Genomic DNA, 17653 nt, shown 5'->3' with positions numbered 1-17653 from the left:
ATTGCATAAACCCAGTACTAGAACCAAATATGCCAGTTTTCCTGTTCGGCGAAACAACTCTAATATGTTTTTATTTTTACTTTTTGAGGACGACTCCGTCTGAAACTTTTCAGAACATTGCATGTGTCGTCAGGTGAGGGAGAGGCAGAGGGAAGATGGATTTTTTTAGTGGGTTGGATTTTAAAATTTGGGGATTTTGACGCTGGGTAGCTTATGTCCGGAGATTGGAGTGGCTCGTCCTCACCAGTGCTAGGCGATCGTGATCTCCGGTGGCCAGCCGTCGGTGAGGGAATAGAGGAGAGAGAGATTTGTCTGAAATGGAGGAAGAGAGAGAGTGACAGGCTTTTTCATCTCCTAAAGTTTTTATTTATTTTTTTATTAAAGGTCCAGACGTGGCACGGCCACGTTGGATTGGGCGGACGGTGAGACGACCAAGTGTCTGCCGTATAGTTCTACTCCTGATATACGGATAATTTTCTATCTGAAAGACTGAAACCCTAATAGGCAAGTACTCATCACGCGGCGCCTCTTCTAGAGGTTTCTTCTTCACGGCTCCACCTCCTCCGTCAAACGACCACGCCGACGGCCAGTGCGCTCGCCGTCGATCATCCTGGTTTCTCTCTCTCTCTCTCTCTCTCTCTCTCTCTCTCAGTTTCTATCAAAAATGCCATTTGGGAAATGTTTAAGCTTTCCACAAGTGATCATTAAGGTGATTGTTCTTGATTTAGAATTGTATCGAGCGATTTAGGGTTTGGAGGGCTACGAAAGTGGGCTCGTTTTTTCTATGATATATACCAAAAAAATTGTAAAATATCCCACAACCACGTTTCAAGATCCAAAGTGAAGACACACTTGTTGGGCTTGTGCTTTGGTTACTACTGCTGGACATGTCTATGGAGTGTGATGCTCCTTGAATTGATAATTCTTGGATTTTTGAATGTATATGGTTACAAACTTGCAGTTAATCTTCACTGTAAAAAAATATTTGAGTTTTAACAAGCGAATGCGGACCTTCTGTGATTTAGCCATTGTTGGATGTCTTGCTGGACAAGGTTTATTTCAAACTAGATGGTCTTGTACCAATGTATCCGCTGATTTCTTTTTGCTTATGAGGCTATATCTTTTTATTATTTGATGGTTTTCATTAGCCTATTTGTTCAATGAGTAATGATTTTCATTAGCCTATTTCCTTGTATCCTTGGATCATTATTGAATTTTGATTTATTGATAATTTTAAAAGCCGCATCACATTTAGGACGACAAGAGTCATCTTTCTAGCATTACTAGTTGTTTTTATGCTTTATAATTGGATATTGCATCTGACGGTGTCTTGATTTTGATCTTCAGCAACAATGAAGGTGCGTTCTTCAGTTAAGAAGATGTGTGAATTCTGTAAGACTGTGAAACGCCGTGGTCGTGTTTATGTAATATGCACAGCTAATCCTAAGCACAAGCAACGACAAGGCATGTCAACATTTGCATATGAAGGCCCTGCTCCTCCTACGTATGTGCTCTTTCATGCATTCTATCCCCTCCTCCTTTCTTTCTGTTGATGGATGAATGCTTGGGATAGGGTAAACTGACAGATTCCTACTTTGGCATTGTTGAAAAGTTGAGCATATTGAGGCAGTTTGTGTTATATTCACATATACATATATTTCAATGTGATTATTTTTAATAATGAATGCTACTTACCAAAGATTATTTAGAATCTAATTAGTTTTTCCCCCTATTATAAAGGAAGGTGGATCAGACTAACTTTGTAAGGTTTTTGTTATGACAAGTTGGTAACCCATTTTAGAGCCCATACCTATACAGGGTTGAGTAATGGCTCTTTTTGCTGCTCTTTTCTGGTAGGTTAGTTCCATGTAAAGTTAAGTCTTCCTGAGACTTGAGAGGCCTTGAGCAATTCTGATTTGATTGGTGCCCACTTGAATGTCAAGGATATGACAGTCACACTATCCTTGACACTATTACATCCAACCTGGAGGATGATGCCCTGTTTCCTCTTTTCTCTCTCTTTTTTTTTTTTAAAAAAAAAAAAAAAAAAAATTCCCTGAAGAGGTTGAGAATTCCATGTGTTCTTTTATATATATATATGACTTGATTTGAATGCATAAATTGATCATTTGCTACCTATTCTTGAATCTTTAATGAGGCATGAGTCTTCATATTTCCAATTAATTAGAAAGGGTTTTTTCTACATTTTGTTATTGTTGCAGACTCATCCACTTCTTGTCACTTTACAAAATTACTATGGTTGGTTCTTGGATTTGAGGAAATCCTAATTTTGAATCCTCTCTTCGTCACAAACCCCCACCCTCTCTCTCTCTCTCTCTCTCTCTCACACACACACACCCATTTATAGAAACAAGCACATAATAATATGAAACTCTTCCTGCTTTGCTTGATGGTAATGAAGCTACCCGCCTAATTGGATAGTTTCTCTAATGAGCTAAGCACCAAGTTATATAATGCACATCCCAGGTATAGAATATCTTCGAGGAACAGCCATGTAATATACTTGTTGATTCTAATTTCAGGTCTTCTGACACGAGTACCAAACTGGAGATGGTGACTGGTCCCAATTTACGGGCCGGTCTGGCTTCTCTCATTCCCAAAAAGCAGGAGCCAGTGACGATGTATGGATGGAGGGCAGGCCTCGCATCCATTCTGTTCAATAAGGTAAATTAGCTTTCCTCCTATTCGGAAGGGTGAGAATGAAATGGGATAATCAAAGAATCGTACTGGTTTTAGCCTTGATGAATTTTGTCATCTATTGACCTTTCTCGTGTATTATGTTTCATTGTGATGCTATATTCTTATACACTAGTGGGAGGGAGTGATTAAAATGAAAAAGAAACAAGAGAGAGTAGTAACTTAAATAAACAAGATTTCTTGAGAGTACAGAAATTCAAATGTTCTTCAATTCTTGGGAGGTTCACACTTTATGGAAGTCATGGAAGGAAAAATCTTCTGTTTCATTTTTGCACTTGTTGCTACTCCTTGCAAGCTTGATTTAGTACTCTTTCCTTTCATTTGTTATAAAATTTTACCAATATTACAACAGTATAACTCATAATTGGACTTCGATTTGATCATGGTTAAGAGACTGAAAGAATTTATTGGACTTTATGATTTTAAAAAACCATGTAGATATTTCAATGTGTCCATCAGTGATTGATCTTGAAATGTGGACCATCCAAAAATACGTACCTTCTGCGATTGGTATTGGGTTTGAAGTCAAAATTCTTCTTAAGAGAATATTAGAGGACTTAAGATTGACAATTTTTTATACGACTCATTTATTGACTGTCACTGAATTGTTACCAATTGTCTACCTATTTTTGGCAGTCTGTAGTCGGAATAAAAAAATGTTTTAACGTTGGTTTGGTAGGTGGTATAATTTTTATTTTGTCGGTTAACCAACTGACTTAATGTACTTCGGCCCTCAAAATAGTTTCTACATTACTCGGCCCAAAAACATGTTCAATAATCACTTGTTACGCCCCTCCCCACAAAAAAAAAAAAAAAAAAAAAAAAATTGGGCCAAAAAACAATTCATTTTGTCCCATAAAAATAGTCTTGGTTCAATATAAAAAGCCTATGAAGGTTTGGTGACTTTATTGAGTTAACTGACTATATATATATATATATTAAACTTTAAATTAATCCCAAAATCACGGTGTCCTAATTGAGTTCGGGTGACTCTCGATTGGGTTTCGGTGGTGTCCCGACGGGTTCCGATCGGATCTCAACGGTGTCCAAACTAGGTCCTAACGGTGTTTCAGTCAGGTTTTCGATTGGGTCCCAACGGTATTTTAGTTGGGTCCTCGAGGTAGTTCTGATAAGGTGTTGATGACGTTCTGGTTGAGCCTGTCGATTTGAAAATGAGATGTTCAACTCAAAAAAAAAAAATTGATTACAATTTTTAAAAATGAAAACTATTTTTTGAGTAATTAAAAAAAAAAAAAAATTTATTGTCTCTTAGTTAGGTCTCCGAAACAACCGGAGTCTTAACTCTTAAATGAATTGAAGGCCCATTATTTACGGTACCTTTGAAACGGGGTGTTTGGCTTATTTGACGTGACTCGTCGGAGACGTTATCTACTCATTTTTTTAAAGAGTACTTTTCTCGTCTTTTTTCTTTCATTCACCAAGTCAACAAGCATTTACTTTATAAAGTTAGAAGAATTACAGAATTTTTTTTTTTTTTTTAATGACAATGCTATTATTTTATCATAATTACGTTTTCCACCACATCAACACGATTCTCCCATTTATTTGATTGTTATTTGTTTATGCCCAAATCCAAATACACTTCCCAATTCCTAATAATACATTCAGAAAGAAAATAAAGAAGACAAAAAAACCAGGAAAAATGATTTATATATTTTTTTTTCTAATTTTTTTTATGAGGGGTAGTTTTGTCATTTTATTGTGCAAAAGGGAGACATTAACAACTCATATATAAGAAATGTTTTACATAAAAGCGTCAGCTTGAGTATGTTTTTCAAAGTCTACGGTAAGAAAATTGAAATAGCTATGACTTAGGTTAAAAGTTAAGCATAGATAACATAAAAATTAAGTTAAAAAATTTTAAAAATCCAATGAAAATAAGATTTAGATAGAAATTTCCTCCAAACCAATTCGAAAATATCTTTCAACCCATTTAAAATAGTGCAAAGTGTATATAAACATTTAAAACGTTAGTCTAACTTAGTAAACAACTATTAATGACCTTAAGAATCTGTTGAACGTTATAAATGTTTATAGATACTTGTCATTATTTTAAATGAATTTGAAGGTATTTTTGTCCAAAAATTTAATTAAAAAAAAAAAAAAGGGACCGAAACTCCATTATTAATGTTACTGTTAATGATTAATCAAGTGGGCGGGGAAGTGGAGCAAGTGGCAGAAAGGCAACCGTCAACGTGAAAATCAGAAAGACCCAATCGATTCTCATAAAACCCCCCCCAAATCCTCAACAATTCATCTTTCTGATTTTCCAGAGCAAAAAGGAGGAAGCTTTCCGATTTTTTCTTCATTGCCATTTTTTGGCAACCCTAATAAGAGTTCTCTGAATTCCTTTTGTTCAGGTCACGGGATTTGAATTCCCGTCGGGTGGGTTTTTGTGATTATGGTAACGCTGAGTAGCTCCATCACTGCTTGGATCGGTCACTTCCTCGCTTGCATGGGGTGAGTACTCGATTTCGAGCGCTAATTCTCGATAATCATTTATTTATTTTTAATTTGTTTGTTTAAATTTGGAGTACTTTTCTTGCTTATTTGAGTGAATTAATTTGCTACGATTTTTGTCTCCAAAATCAAGAAAAGTAGTTCTAGCTGCTGCTGTTTCTGCTACTAATGTTAATTTTGGCTTTGATCTTTTTCTTTCCTTTCTGGGATGTTCGTTGACTTCTTTGTTATCCTACTACCTTTTGCTATCCAAGACGGTGTAATTTGAAAAATTATTGGCACTAATAAGTGTCTGTGGGTTTTTTTTTTTTTTTTTTGTAGGAGAGTATTAAAAATGATATGTATGTAACATGGCAAGGAAATATAAATTGGTGCGATTCTTCGTCAATTTTACACCTCTAAATAGCTTTTCAATGGATGAGCATTTTGACAAACCTACTGCTGGATTACAAGCCCTCCCATGCCTTCTCTGCTTGCAAAATATCATAGCAATTGGAAACTAAGGACTCTCTCATCTATGAAACTTTTAAATTTCAGCTTTTTTTATGTTTTATAAAAAGTGAGTGTATGATTAGGATAAAAATGATACATGCGCATTTTGTTTAGATACTTAACGGTGGTATTGTTAAAATATTAATTCAATTGATGGTTACTGAGTGGTGTATCACTAACAAGAGTGAGACTATGTGTAATTTGAATCTGACCCATGTGTATTTCTGCATATATATAGGCATTTGCTTTGGTGGAGTGACCAAAATGGATAGGATTTGATTTTTGATAGAAATGAGATGGGGGTGTTTTAAGCAGGGCTTTGGCAGTGGAAATGGATCCGTGTTGTTTTTGGACAATCGCTTATCCTGTGGTAACAGACCTTGAATCTATGAACTGGTACAGAAATGGGGAAATAGGATTCTGGTGGGTATGGATTGCAAAACAATTATGTAGCTACATCCTTAGCATTCAAATTCCAGATGGTAAAAGTTTTGCCAACTCCTATAAATAGGCCCCCATCACGTTTTCATTGACAAGGAAAGAAGACATCAAGATTGCACAAGTTTATTTGCATCAAGATTGCTTACATTTGCTTGTGCACTTTATGTCCTCTGGGTGGTATTTTTTCATTGTTATTTTTATTGCAGAACTGCTCTACTATGTTTTCTTAAATTAAGCTTTCCATGTCGGGACCTTTCCGCCCATTGCTGAGCGGTTTAACCTACTGTCTTCATCGCTGTCTTACTAGTTGTCAATCTATTTTCACGTTTCAGTTGTTCCCTTTGCGCTTTATTCCTGTGCTCAATGTTTCATTATGTCAAATGGAAACTAAATGAACTAATTAAGGCTGCAATAGGTCATCAATCATGACATGGAAAGTAAATGAATCTATAATTAACTTAGGCATTGATGCTATGAATTTATCATCTTGAATGGGCAATTGGAGCCAGAACTAAAATACAGTGAATACACTTATATTGAAACTAAGTCACACGTTCAATTTTGGTAGCTCCTATAAATTACGACATTGTTAGTACCCTGATTCTCAAGAAGAAAACTATCTAGTTATTCCTATGCATCTAAAAATACTGGTATCCATTCCTATCTTAGAAAGATGGTTGAGAAACTGCACCAGGATATGCTTATTGTCTAGTGTCCTTGATAATTGTGAATTAAGCTTGATGATCCTTTTGTGGCACTGTTGATACTGCATCTAACTTTGCAACTATTGAACCTAACTGAAATATTCTGTCTCCTAAGTGGGAAAGGAAAAAAGGAAATTAAATTTTGATGACTACGACTTATACTGGTTTAACTGCTAACACTTATTGATCTTGCCTTAATGCTGTACTGTCTTGGTTGCTGCTATTTGTTGTATATGTGATTTAACTTGGTTTGTAACAGAACAGGGGTTGTTTTGGATGCTGCACTAAACCCACACCAATTATTGCTGTTGATGAGCCGTCAAAGGGACTGAAAATTCAAGGGCGCATGGTGAGAAAACCTAGTGTATCTGATGATTTCTGGAGTACCAGCACGTATGATCTGGACAACAGCACTGTCCAATCTCAAAGAAGCATCTCATCCATTAGCACGTCAAACCAGACCCTAAATTGTGGAAGTGGCATTGCTAGCATGAGCAGCAATTCTGATTTTGTAAATAATGGCAAGTTTCCTTCCTATGTTATCCTTTGTTTCCTGCTTATGTACTGAGAAATTGTGGTTGTTCTTATATGGTACCATCTGGAGATTTTTATGACCCCCTTTTTGTTAGTCATGTTCATGTTTATGGGTTTATGGCTGGTGCATCACTTGTACCCTGGTTTAGTGCAATTCTGGTTTGTGAGACTGTCATGTAAAATGTACATCACTTGACATGCAGGTGTTCTTCTCTGGAATCAAACCAGGCTTCAATGGATTGGATCTAGCAGGTCCAGGGATCATACTCAACGGAGTCGGGAACCCAGATTAAGGTGTGTTCATTACTTGTGCCTTTTATGATGAATTCATTGATTGAAAGCCTGCAGCAACCATCCAGCAAGTCTATAGAATCAAGTGCTGCCGTTTCCCACTTACAAAAGCAAAGTCAGCACGTTTTAATTGGTTTCTTAATGTATTGTTCATAGTCAGCCCTTCTTGATTCAATGTGTTTGCTGCATGCAAAATATTTGCGACCTTTTGGAAATGATACTGATCAGTGATTGATATAACTGCTTTTATAGTTTGATTAAGAAGGGAGAAATCATATGGAGGGGACATATATCTGGCAGAAATAGATTATTACATGATAAAGTTATTCTTTGTTCCCCGTTCTATGAGCTATAATCCCTCTTATTTATTTTTGTTCTACTTATTGTGTCTTTGCAGTTGGAATGCGACTTATGAAAGTTTGCTTGGTACCAAGCAGCCATTCCCCCAGCCAATCCCTCTATCTGTAAGTCTGCTGTGTAATTTGTTAATCTTGCTTCTTCTTTTTCGTTGGAGTATTTTACTAATTTCACTGTTTGCTATTAATGCTTTAAATTTCAATTGATAGGAAATGATAGACTTTCTGGTAGATGTATGGGAGCAGGAGGGGCTGTATGATTGAGGAACTGTATCATATCAAGACCCCACTGTCTTTGTAACTATTAAGAGTTGTTCGTGTATAGTTGAGGGCCAAAGGAGGAACAAAAAGATCAAACAAATGTTTCTAAATTTTAATTCTACACGCTAATGACCATCTTTTTCTCTTCTTATCTTTCTTTTTTCCTTTTCCTCTTGTACATGCCCTATTGGACTTGGCCCTCTACCATATTCAAACTGAATACAGGTGCAAATATGTCGATGATTAACACTAAACTTGTTGCTCTCTTCTCTTTTCGTTTCCTTCTCGATAGGCGGATGTGATCTTCTTCTTCTTCTTCTTCTTCCGTTTTTATTTACGGAGTTCGGTGTTTATCTGTATGAATAAATTTGTTTTGATCATATTGAGGTAGCTCCATTTATATGGTGTTATTATCTATTTGCCCGATTGGTCGTGTTCATTTGGTGTTTGTGTCCCAAATGGTTCAGAGTATGTTTGGATGGTTTTGTCGTTTGGCTTTTTCCAAATGCTTAATGGGCCACGAAATGTAATATTTTAGGATATTTTATTATATAATCATTATTTTTAAATCAAATAATTCAGATTCTACCATCTCAACTATTGTCATTTTTATAATGTTGTAAATGATAATGTGATTATAATTGAAGAACACTTGGTAGATATCCAAAAAGAATTTAGAGGATTTTGATCTAAAATTTCCAACATTGGATACTCAAAAGGGTATCTAGCGAGGATCTTAGGCATTTCTACCATCTCTAGTCCCACAATGCAGAAGATTTGGGTCATATGAATCATGATGCCTTTTTTATGCTGAGGAAAAGCTGCGAAGCACATATGATAATTCAAATTGATAAAGAAAATGTAAAATATTATACACATGGTCTCGAGTTCAATCATAATCATGCTCCCCATATTCCATAATGTGCTCACATGATTGCCATCGCTACAAAAAAAGCTCAAAAGCACAAGCATTGAAATTGATTTGGTTGATAACAGTGGTATAAAATTGAAGGATTCATATGAGTTCATGAGTAGGCAAGCTAGTGGGAAAGATGCTCTTGGTTTCACGAAGCAAATCAAAAAAATTACCTTCACAACAAACGACAACGAGAGTTGAAATATGATTAGAAGAAAAGTTTACTTAGATACTTTAATCATTCCTTTTATCATGCGATATAGTTAGATTTTGTAGAACAGTTAACAAATACCTTTTTTGGCAAATAATCATATGATTATTGATTATAATTTATTTGGTAATATAGTTTCTTATGATATGACATGTATAACTAACAAAGGAGTATCTACCGCTTGCAATGTTTGATGAGTTTAATCATTATATGACATAAACAAGTACTTGGAGTGGTTCGACCAAACTACCGTGCTTCAATTTAAAAGTTTTTTTTGTATTTTTTTCTTGAGGGCATTTTCATAATTCTAAGTAAATAGCACACATAAGTCACATGTACTTTTTGTTAATAATTGGTAATTTAAGGGGTTGAGGGTGACATATAGTTCTTAGGAGCAATGTATAAATGATCGGTGGTTGATAGGCATTTCGGGGTAAACCAGCTAGCTCTGGGTTTGAGTGGCATTCTTTTTTATTATTATTTTTTATAAATTGATAGATTGAAATTTAATCTAGTGTGGTTGAGGTTCCGGGTACACATTTGGTTTTCTTTCTCTATTTTTGTTGCCATATATTTTCTTTCTTTCTTTTATGAGCTTTTGCAGTTATAAACGAAAAAGACGATCGTATAGAGAAAACATTTTGTACGGGTTCAAAATTTATCCCAGAGAGACGGGTTACAAAAGAAAAAAAAATAAAATAAAATTATAACAGAAGATCTTATAATAAATGCCCTATTTTGAGTGAGTGGTAATAATACATTGTAGAATCCTTTTGAATTTTTTTTTTTTTTTTAAAAAAATGATATTGCAAACATTAACGTAGGTGATCCGGAGTCAGATCCTCAGACATCTGCAAAATTTGGGAATGTGTTGTTGAATTCCGTTATTGACTCATTTATTATTCACTGCACACCAGCATACCAGCATGGATATTGGATACTCGGTGCTCATTTATCACACAAAAATAATAAAGAAATGCAATGCCCAGAGAGAGTGAGACAAAGATCTTCTCAAAAATCACTTGAGATGTGGAATGGAAAGCAATTTTATTGTTCGAATTATTAATCATATGAGTAGCAAATTTGAACAGATTTTGGATAGTCTATCTCGTTAGAGCAGATGGATATCAAATTGCTGAAAATCCAAATTCGAAGTGTTTTCAAGTGAGCGACAAGTCTGCAGTTACTGCGGTTGGATCTAAAGTGAAACATTAGTTTTAGGGAGTTGAGATTTTCGGCTGCCATGAGGCAGCCAAGCGTCAGACAGGACTTTTTTTTTTTTTTTAATTGGAGAAGGGAGATATTAAAGGAAAATTCAAATTTGAGGTATTAACATTAAATTTGAGGTATTAGCACTAAATTTAGGATGATAAAATCACTTTTAAGTGATACCGTCCCTAAAGGGTTAACCTTCCACCCATAGGTTTTAGTTTTAAATCAAAAAATAAATTTTGAGGCATTAGAAATTAAATATTAACTTATAAAAATTTAATCAAAAAAAAAAATCTAGCAGGACTATGAAGAGAGAGATTTTTCTACAATTTTTTTTTTTTTTAATAAAGTCACATCAGACTTTAACAGACACTTATCTGACTCTCGGCAGCCTGATAGCGAGACTCAGTTTTAGGTGCTTGGTAGTTGCAAAATATTGAGACAATATTCCATCCCCCATAAAAAGTAAGCCTGATTTTAAGCAGATGATCCCTCCTCCATACGTCAGCTGATCTGCCAATAAGATTTTGAATGAATGCAGAGAATCGATTGCTCACCAAATCAATCTTCATCAAATAACGTCCGGAAGATTTTGAATGCAATGAATCAATTTCTCACCAAATGAATCTTTATCAAATAATTTTCAAAGATATGTCACAAGCATTACTATTTTTTTTTTCTTTTCTTCTTTCTTCTTCTTTTGCCTTTTCCATGATAACGATGACTCAGTAGTAGCCCAATGCAGTACGTTGGGGGCATTGGAAAAACTGATCATCCCAGCACCCAAACAAAGAAAAAAGAGTAGTCTTTGTTAGAAGAGTAAGAGTAAGGGAAACCTCCTATTGCCTAACTGCCTTTTCTTGAGAATGTGTCTCTCTTTTCATCTAAATAACATTAAAAAGAACTTTCAAAAGAGGAAAGATTTCATAGTAGCAGTGCTTGACGTCTTCTCTGTAGACTCCACAGGTCTCCGTTTTTAACCGGTTGTTTTAGATCTAGTTTGTAGATCTAGATCTAGATCCATATCTAGTCTCTTCAACCTTAGATCTGATCATTTTTTTCAGCCAAGGCGTGTTTTCCGAAGGGATGTCTACGATGCTGTACTTCTCCACTGCTGCTTGTAGGGGTTTTTGTTTTTGTTTTTGTTTTTTGTTGTTGTTGTTTGTTTGTCGTTGTTGTTTTTATTTTATGGTCCTAGCCGTTGGGCTGAGAACGTGAATAATGCTTCTGGCTTTTGAGTCGAGAGGAGAATGGTTTGGGTGTGAATATTTTGCTCATACTTGAGAAATGACTTCTTGTGCTCCCGGAAGGAGTCTGTGTTAGCAGATCTCCTCTATAATCTAAAGATCGGGTTGGGATAGCGGATGTTTGACGTCATAGATTGGTTTTTCATTGTAAGATCTGTTATGTTTTCGATTTTTTTACATGTAATTTTTTATCTTCGGCTATGATCTTGCAGAACTGTATGTTCTATGATTGTAAGAGCTTTTATGCTCTTGACCACTATTAATGAAATCAGATTGATTTTCTCTAAAAAAAAAAAAAATAGTAAAAAATTTATTTATTTTTTTGGGTAAATACCATTTGCCCCCATGAACTACAGCGTCTTGACACTTTTCCCTCATGAACTACCAACTATGACACCTTACCCCATCAAATTACCATCTTATGACAAAAAGTCTCATTTCGTCAGTCAAAAAGGTTAAAATTGACAGTTAACGGTCATGTGCAAGTCATGTGTCATTTAAAATTTTTTTTTTTTTTTTTTTTTTTCACTTTTGCCCTCACTTGAAACAAATAAAGTTAATATGTTTAGAGGGTATCATCATCATTTTGTTGGTCTGAAGTGAGGGCAAAAGTGAAAATTTTGTTTTTTTAATGGCACAGGACTTGCACATGACCGTTGACCGTCAATTTTAACCCATTTGACTAATGAAATAGGGCTTTTTTGATAGTTTGATGGGGTCAGGTATCATAGTTAATAGTTCATAAGGAAAAAATGTCACATGGGAGCAAAAGATAATTATCTCTATTTTTTTTTTAAAAAAATAAAAATAAAAAAGGAAAGAAAATCAAGATCTCCGAAATATTGCATTAGTTTGAGAAGGTAAAATAAAAGATATTATACATGCAGATGCAGTGCAGAGAAACATCCCCATACAATGAATGTTCCAAGAAATGAAGATGATTTATGTTTGTATTCCATTAAAAAAAAACAAATATTAAGCTAGCGATGACAAGGTTGGTTTTTCCAGGCAATTCTTAGATGGACGGTAAATATATAATAATATTTGAGAATGCAACCAAGTCATTGAAGAAGACCAAACACTAATCCTGAATCTGGACTAGTAAATGTCTCAAATGGATGATGGATGATGAATCCCCCCTCTCTCTCTTGTCCTTATTATGCTTACGTCCACACCAGTGACTTGGTGGATAAAGTAATTTGTTAGAGGAGTATTATTTTATTTCATTTTAATAAATTATTATATGACGGTTATACAATTGAGATGACATAATAGAGAAACACATATTTCTCTATTATATATATATATATATATATATATATTACACAATGGATGTAAAAATGTCTATCATTCTTTGAATTAATCTTTATTAAAAAATAATAATCTTTATTAGAATGGGGTGGAATGCGAATATTGATTTAGTCTACTTTTACTATATATATTGCCGCGTAATTTGTGAGTGGATGGATATATGCTACGAATCATATTGAAAATTCAAAGAAAGGTAGTTTCTTCTAATTGTACAAAGTGTTAAGATACAGACCCCAAGAAAAGTAGGAAGGTGTGGGGAGAGAGGGTTGATAGGTAGATCCAATGATTCTAGCCCTCCCTTGCATTATTCCTAATAATCCTACCCACTTTCTGAGTAGCCAATCATAACTTGTGCCCATGCCTCTACAAGCCATAGGACCTCCATCCTCGCAAGGCCAACCCAACTCATATTCAATGCACCCTCAACCTCACCATTATTAAACCATGCACACTTTTAACCCACCCCACCTCCTTTCTTTATTTTATTTTATTTTTATTTTTATTTTTTTAATATTTTATATTTTTTAAGTTTTAAACCATTATTTTCAACCCCATTGTCTATCTACCCTTTAGCCATTATTCTTTTCTCGTATCTTCCAGACTTCTCTTTTTACTTTTTTTTTCTAGACTTCTCTTTTTACTTTTTTGGGAAAAGTGAAAATTTCAGTATATTCTCTTAAACTTGATAGTATTTTTTAATTTAAATACCAAAGTTTTAATTTTTGCAATCTACTCTTACAAAGTTTTAATTTTAATTTTTTAATTTTTTTTAATTTTTTTTTTTTTCGATTCGACTAATATTATTCTAAAATTTTCATATTGCCCATAATTTTTATTATATATATATATATAAACAAATTTAGGTGTGCAAAAATGGCCATCAATTTAGGTGTGCAAAAATGGCCAGATGGCTAAAGGGATAACTACGGCCATCCCAATTTTTTTTTATAAAAAATACAAAATTAGGGGCAATATGAAAAGTTTTGGATACAATTGGTCAAATTGCAAAAAATTGAAACTTTAAGAGAGTGGATTGCAAAAATTGAAACTTTGGTGTTCGAATTAAAAAACGCTGTCAACTTTGGGAGGGTAAACTGTAATTTTCCCTTCAGAAAAATATATTTGAATCCCTTGAATTATTATTTATTTTGTATTTAAACCTTCAAGCTTTAAAAAATGACATTGGAGCCTCTCATACTACCATCGCGTATCAAATTAGACAATTTTCATTTCTCTCTCCAAAAAACCCTTCGAGTTCAAGTTATTAAAAATAACCATTCAAAACAAAAATTATTAAGAAAATTAAACCAAAAAAAAAAAAAAAAGAAAACGCCAAAAAGGAATGGCCCTTTTGATATTAGCCACTTAATTTTTTTTTTCAAATTGTTATTTTTATATATTTTATTTTTTAATAACTTTAAGGGTATTTTGAAATATATAAATATATATATATATATATATTGATACGCGATGATAGTATGTGGGGCATCGATGCCACTTTTTAAAGTTTTGAGGCATAACTTCAAAATGGGTGATACTTTAGGAGTCTAAAATATATTTTTTCCTTACTTTTATTTTTTTTTTAAATAAAAAATCACTTAACCTCCCTAAACTTTCATTACATTTGCAAATATCACTCAAAGTTAAGAAAAAACTCTCAATTTAATCATTTAATATATCAAAATCTCACCCTCAATTAGGGTTTAAATCTTAATAGAGTACTTCAGAAATTCTAAAAGTATCCTTATTCTAAAATAAAAGGTATGGTCCGCCTTGTTTGTGACCCATGGGTCACCAGACCCACAACGGGGTCTGGTAACCTAGGGTTGTGGCCTTGTGGGTCACCTTCTGAACCACAACGAGCCACAAGGTGGCCCCTGTTGGGTCACAATGTGATCCATTGCCATGGGTCACCAATCAACTTTTTTTTTTTTTTTTTTTTTTTTTTTTTTTTTCTAATTTTGTAATTTTATAAGGTTTTTAGAGGTAAGAGGGTCATTTTATCTTTTGACCGTTTGACTTAGCCTCAAACCTTAATGAGGGGAATAAGATTGCAAAAAATTGAAAGTTTGATATACTTAATTGCAATTTTTTTTTTTTTTTAATTTTTTTTTAAGTTTAGGTGGGTGATTGCAAATGTGATGAAAGTTGAGGGAAGTTAAGTGAAGTTTAAGAGTGTAAGGGTGGATGAGGTGCATGGGTGAAAAATGGTGTATGAAGGGCGAATATGGTGTATTTATAGGAGTGGGTGGAGTGTATAAGTTTGAATGATGTGACTGATAGGTTAAATTAGCTTTTCAAGCTTTATCAAACGTTTGGTGTATTACCTTCAAACGTTCGGTGTACTACCTTCAAATGCTCAGTGTACTATTATATCAAGGGTTTTAGGGTTTTATTCGAACATTCCAAAGAAGCATCGAACGTTCAACTCGGGCTAAAATATTTAAATTGTTTGGGATATTTTAAATTACGAGTATTATTTTATAAAATTTGACTGAGTCGGATTAGATACAATTTATTTTATATTATTATTCAAAGATATTACACCTATAATCATGTATGATGCGATTTAAAAGAGCATTACTAAAAAGGCGATTGGACTGAAACTAACTGACATGAGGGCAAAGGGAAGACTATTTGATAACACATTCGTATTGTGTTTGTACACTATGCTGCAAGTTATGTAGCTTTTTGGATGTTGTAAGGGAACAACATGTTTTGTGGAGGTTAAGCCTTGTTATGAGATATTTGACTCAAGATGAATTAGAGATGCTTAATCTGATGTGACCAAATGAGTCAGGGATAATGAGACACTCATAGGGACATTGCTATGTTAGTCCTTACAAGATTTGGTATGATACTCTTACAATTTTTTTTTTTTTTTTGTTTTGTTTTGTTTTGTTTTGTTTTTGTTTTTGTTTTTGTTTTTGTTTTTTTTTTTTTTGTTTTTTTTGTTTTTTTTTTGTAGTTGTGCTTTGATTAGTGGTTGCACAATCTATTTACTAGTATGAACATGATAAAAAAAAAATTAAAAAAATAAATACAAAGAGATATATGGCTAGGTCATGCTTATTGTGTACAAGCGGGAAATATATGTAACTAAGGACAGAGTTTTCTTCTATAAAAATGACATGTGTCACTTTTCATGTGAGAAACATATACTTTTTAAGTAGCAAGTGAAAAACACATACTTTTTTAATAAGATTTCTTCCAACTTTGTCATAACAATTAAAAAAAAAAAGCATTTGTTTTTCACGTGTAGATGACACATGTCATTTTTATAAAATAGGTTAGAGGAATTTTTTTCAACCAAATTTAGAGAAAAATTATGTCCTAATATTTAATGGCAAGCTGATGACAGTCGGTGGGCAGCCGCCATTGCCATTTTGTAATGAACTATATGTTATGCATGCATTGAATGGGTTATACATAAAAATGGTGTGCAAAAACGACTTTGGTGGAAAGGGTGTTGCAACAAGTGAACAGGCAACCAAGAACAGAATTTCTCTCGCACTCCATTTTCCTGATCAAATTAATGCGAGGGATTAATTTAGACCGTGGAATGTGTGTGTTTTGAACGTGAAGGCAAATGGTAATATTTTGGGAAACTATCACGAAACAACCAATCAAAGATCTTGAAGGTGCATTTTTATGTTTTTTTAACATAGTAACAATTTATGACAAACATGTCACACCAACTGTTGTAGTATGTTTTAAGCAGCTTTCCTTTATTCTTTTGTTTTTAAATAACTGACACAAGAAACTACTTAAAACACACAACATCAGTTCATTGCGACATAAATACGATAAATAGGTGTGAAGAATATCATTACCCTTTCTAACCCATCAAAATTATATAAGTTATTTACAACATCTTAATCCTTATAGCATAACAATGGCAAGTGCGTATCCTATGTAATAGCAAGAAAAGTATTGGAGGAGAAGGGAGGGAGAAAGAGTCAGCAATTTGAGGTGTCACACGAAAAGAAGGTTTGAACAAATTAATATTGAAAGAGATGATCCACTGATTCTAACCCACACTTTGGGCTTTTTTATGTTTATGTTTCTCTTTCAATTTTGGACCCCACATTATATATAAATAAATAATAAATGATAGATCAAATTCATTGTACATCTCTCTCTCTCTCTCCCAAATTGTCTTCAAGAAATGAACCATATATTAATATATGTACGACATGGTCCCTCCCACAGCCAACTCTTGTACACTGTCAACCTTTACTAACGTATATGTTTGGTTCACTGCTTCTTCCTCTTCCTCTTCCTGCGAGGAAACCCATTTTTGACCACTGTGCATAGGGTCAAAACTCCGACCAGTTGACTTTAATTACATGGACTTTTAACTTTTAAGCCAAATACATGGATGGAGTTCACACTGGAATAAGGATGATTCTTTTTTATGCATTCATTTGATGACAATGCGTACAAGAATTTAATTTTTTTCTTTTTCTTTTTCTTTT

At 34.0% G+C, this 17653-nt stretch overlaps 2 protein-coding genes across 5 annotated transcripts; both read left to right on the top strand.

The window, feature by feature from the left end:
• The first annotated feature begins 60 nt into the window (after positions 1-60).
• Positions 61-2988, top strand: LOC132166034 (uncharacterized). Its single transcript, XM_059576775.1, has 3 exons — positions 61-613; positions 1348-1504; positions 2544-2988. The coding sequence occupies exons 2-3, from the start codon at positions 1353-1355 to the stop codon at positions 2692-2694; spliced, it is 303 nt and encodes a 100-aa protein (XP_059432758.1). The 5' UTR covers positions 61-613; positions 1348-1352; the 3' UTR covers positions 2695-2988.
• Positions 2989-4903: 1915 nt separating this feature from the next.
• LOC132166737 (uncharacterized) lies at positions 4904-8717 on the top strand. Of its 4 annotated transcripts, none has more exons than XM_059577612.1 (6): positions 4904-5199; positions 5930-6061; positions 7096-7357; positions 7574-7664; positions 8059-8125; positions 8228-8717. In XM_059577612.1, the coding sequence occupies exons 2-6, from the start codon at positions 6023-6025 to the stop codon at positions 8279-8281; spliced, it is 513 nt and encodes a 170-aa protein (XP_059433595.1). In that variant the 5' UTR covers positions 4904-5199; positions 5930-6022; the 3' UTR covers positions 8282-8717. The 4 variants fall into 4 exon arrangements, with proteins under 4 accessions (XP_059433595.1, XP_059433593.1, XP_059433594.1 ...); XM_059577610.1 differs by having other exon boundaries at positions 5930-6114; positions 7101-7357; XM_059577611.1 differs by lacking the exon at positions 5930-6061 and having other exon boundaries at positions 7101-7357.
• Positions 8718-17653: the final 8936 nt, after the last annotated feature.

This window comes from Corylus avellana, chromosome ca11 (assembly GCF_901000735.1).
Source record: "Corylus avellana chromosome ca11, CavTom2PMs-1.0".
NCBI classification, from domain to species: domain Eukaryota; kingdom Viridiplantae; phylum Streptophyta; class Magnoliopsida; order Fagales; family Betulaceae; genus Corylus; species Corylus avellana.
This window is presented reverse-complemented; position numbering and strand designations above follow the sequence as displayed.

Excerpts from the sequence above, each read along its gene's own strand:
- LOC132166034 (XM_059576775.1), top strand. The coding sequence starts at position 1,353 with ATGAAGGTGCGTTCTTCAGTTAAGAAGATGTGTGAATTCTGTAAGACT. Across the intron at positions 1,505-2,543 it reads GAAGGCCCTGCTCCTCCTAC|GTCTTCTGACACGAGTACCA; the intron begins GTATGTGCTCTT and ends TTCTAATTTCAG.
- LOC132166737 (XM_059577610.1), top strand. The coding sequence starts at position 6,023 with ATGGATCCGTGTTGTTTTTGGACAATCGCTTATCCTGTGGTAACAGAC. Across the intron at positions 6,115-7,100 it reads AATGGGGAAATAGGATTCTG|GGGTTGTTTTGGATGCTGCA; the intron begins GTGGGTATGGAT and ends GTAACAGAACAG. Across the intron at positions 8,126-8,227 it reads CCCAGCCAATCCCTCTATCT|GAAATGATAGACTTTCTGGT; the intron begins GTAAGTCTGCTG and ends TTCAATTGATAG.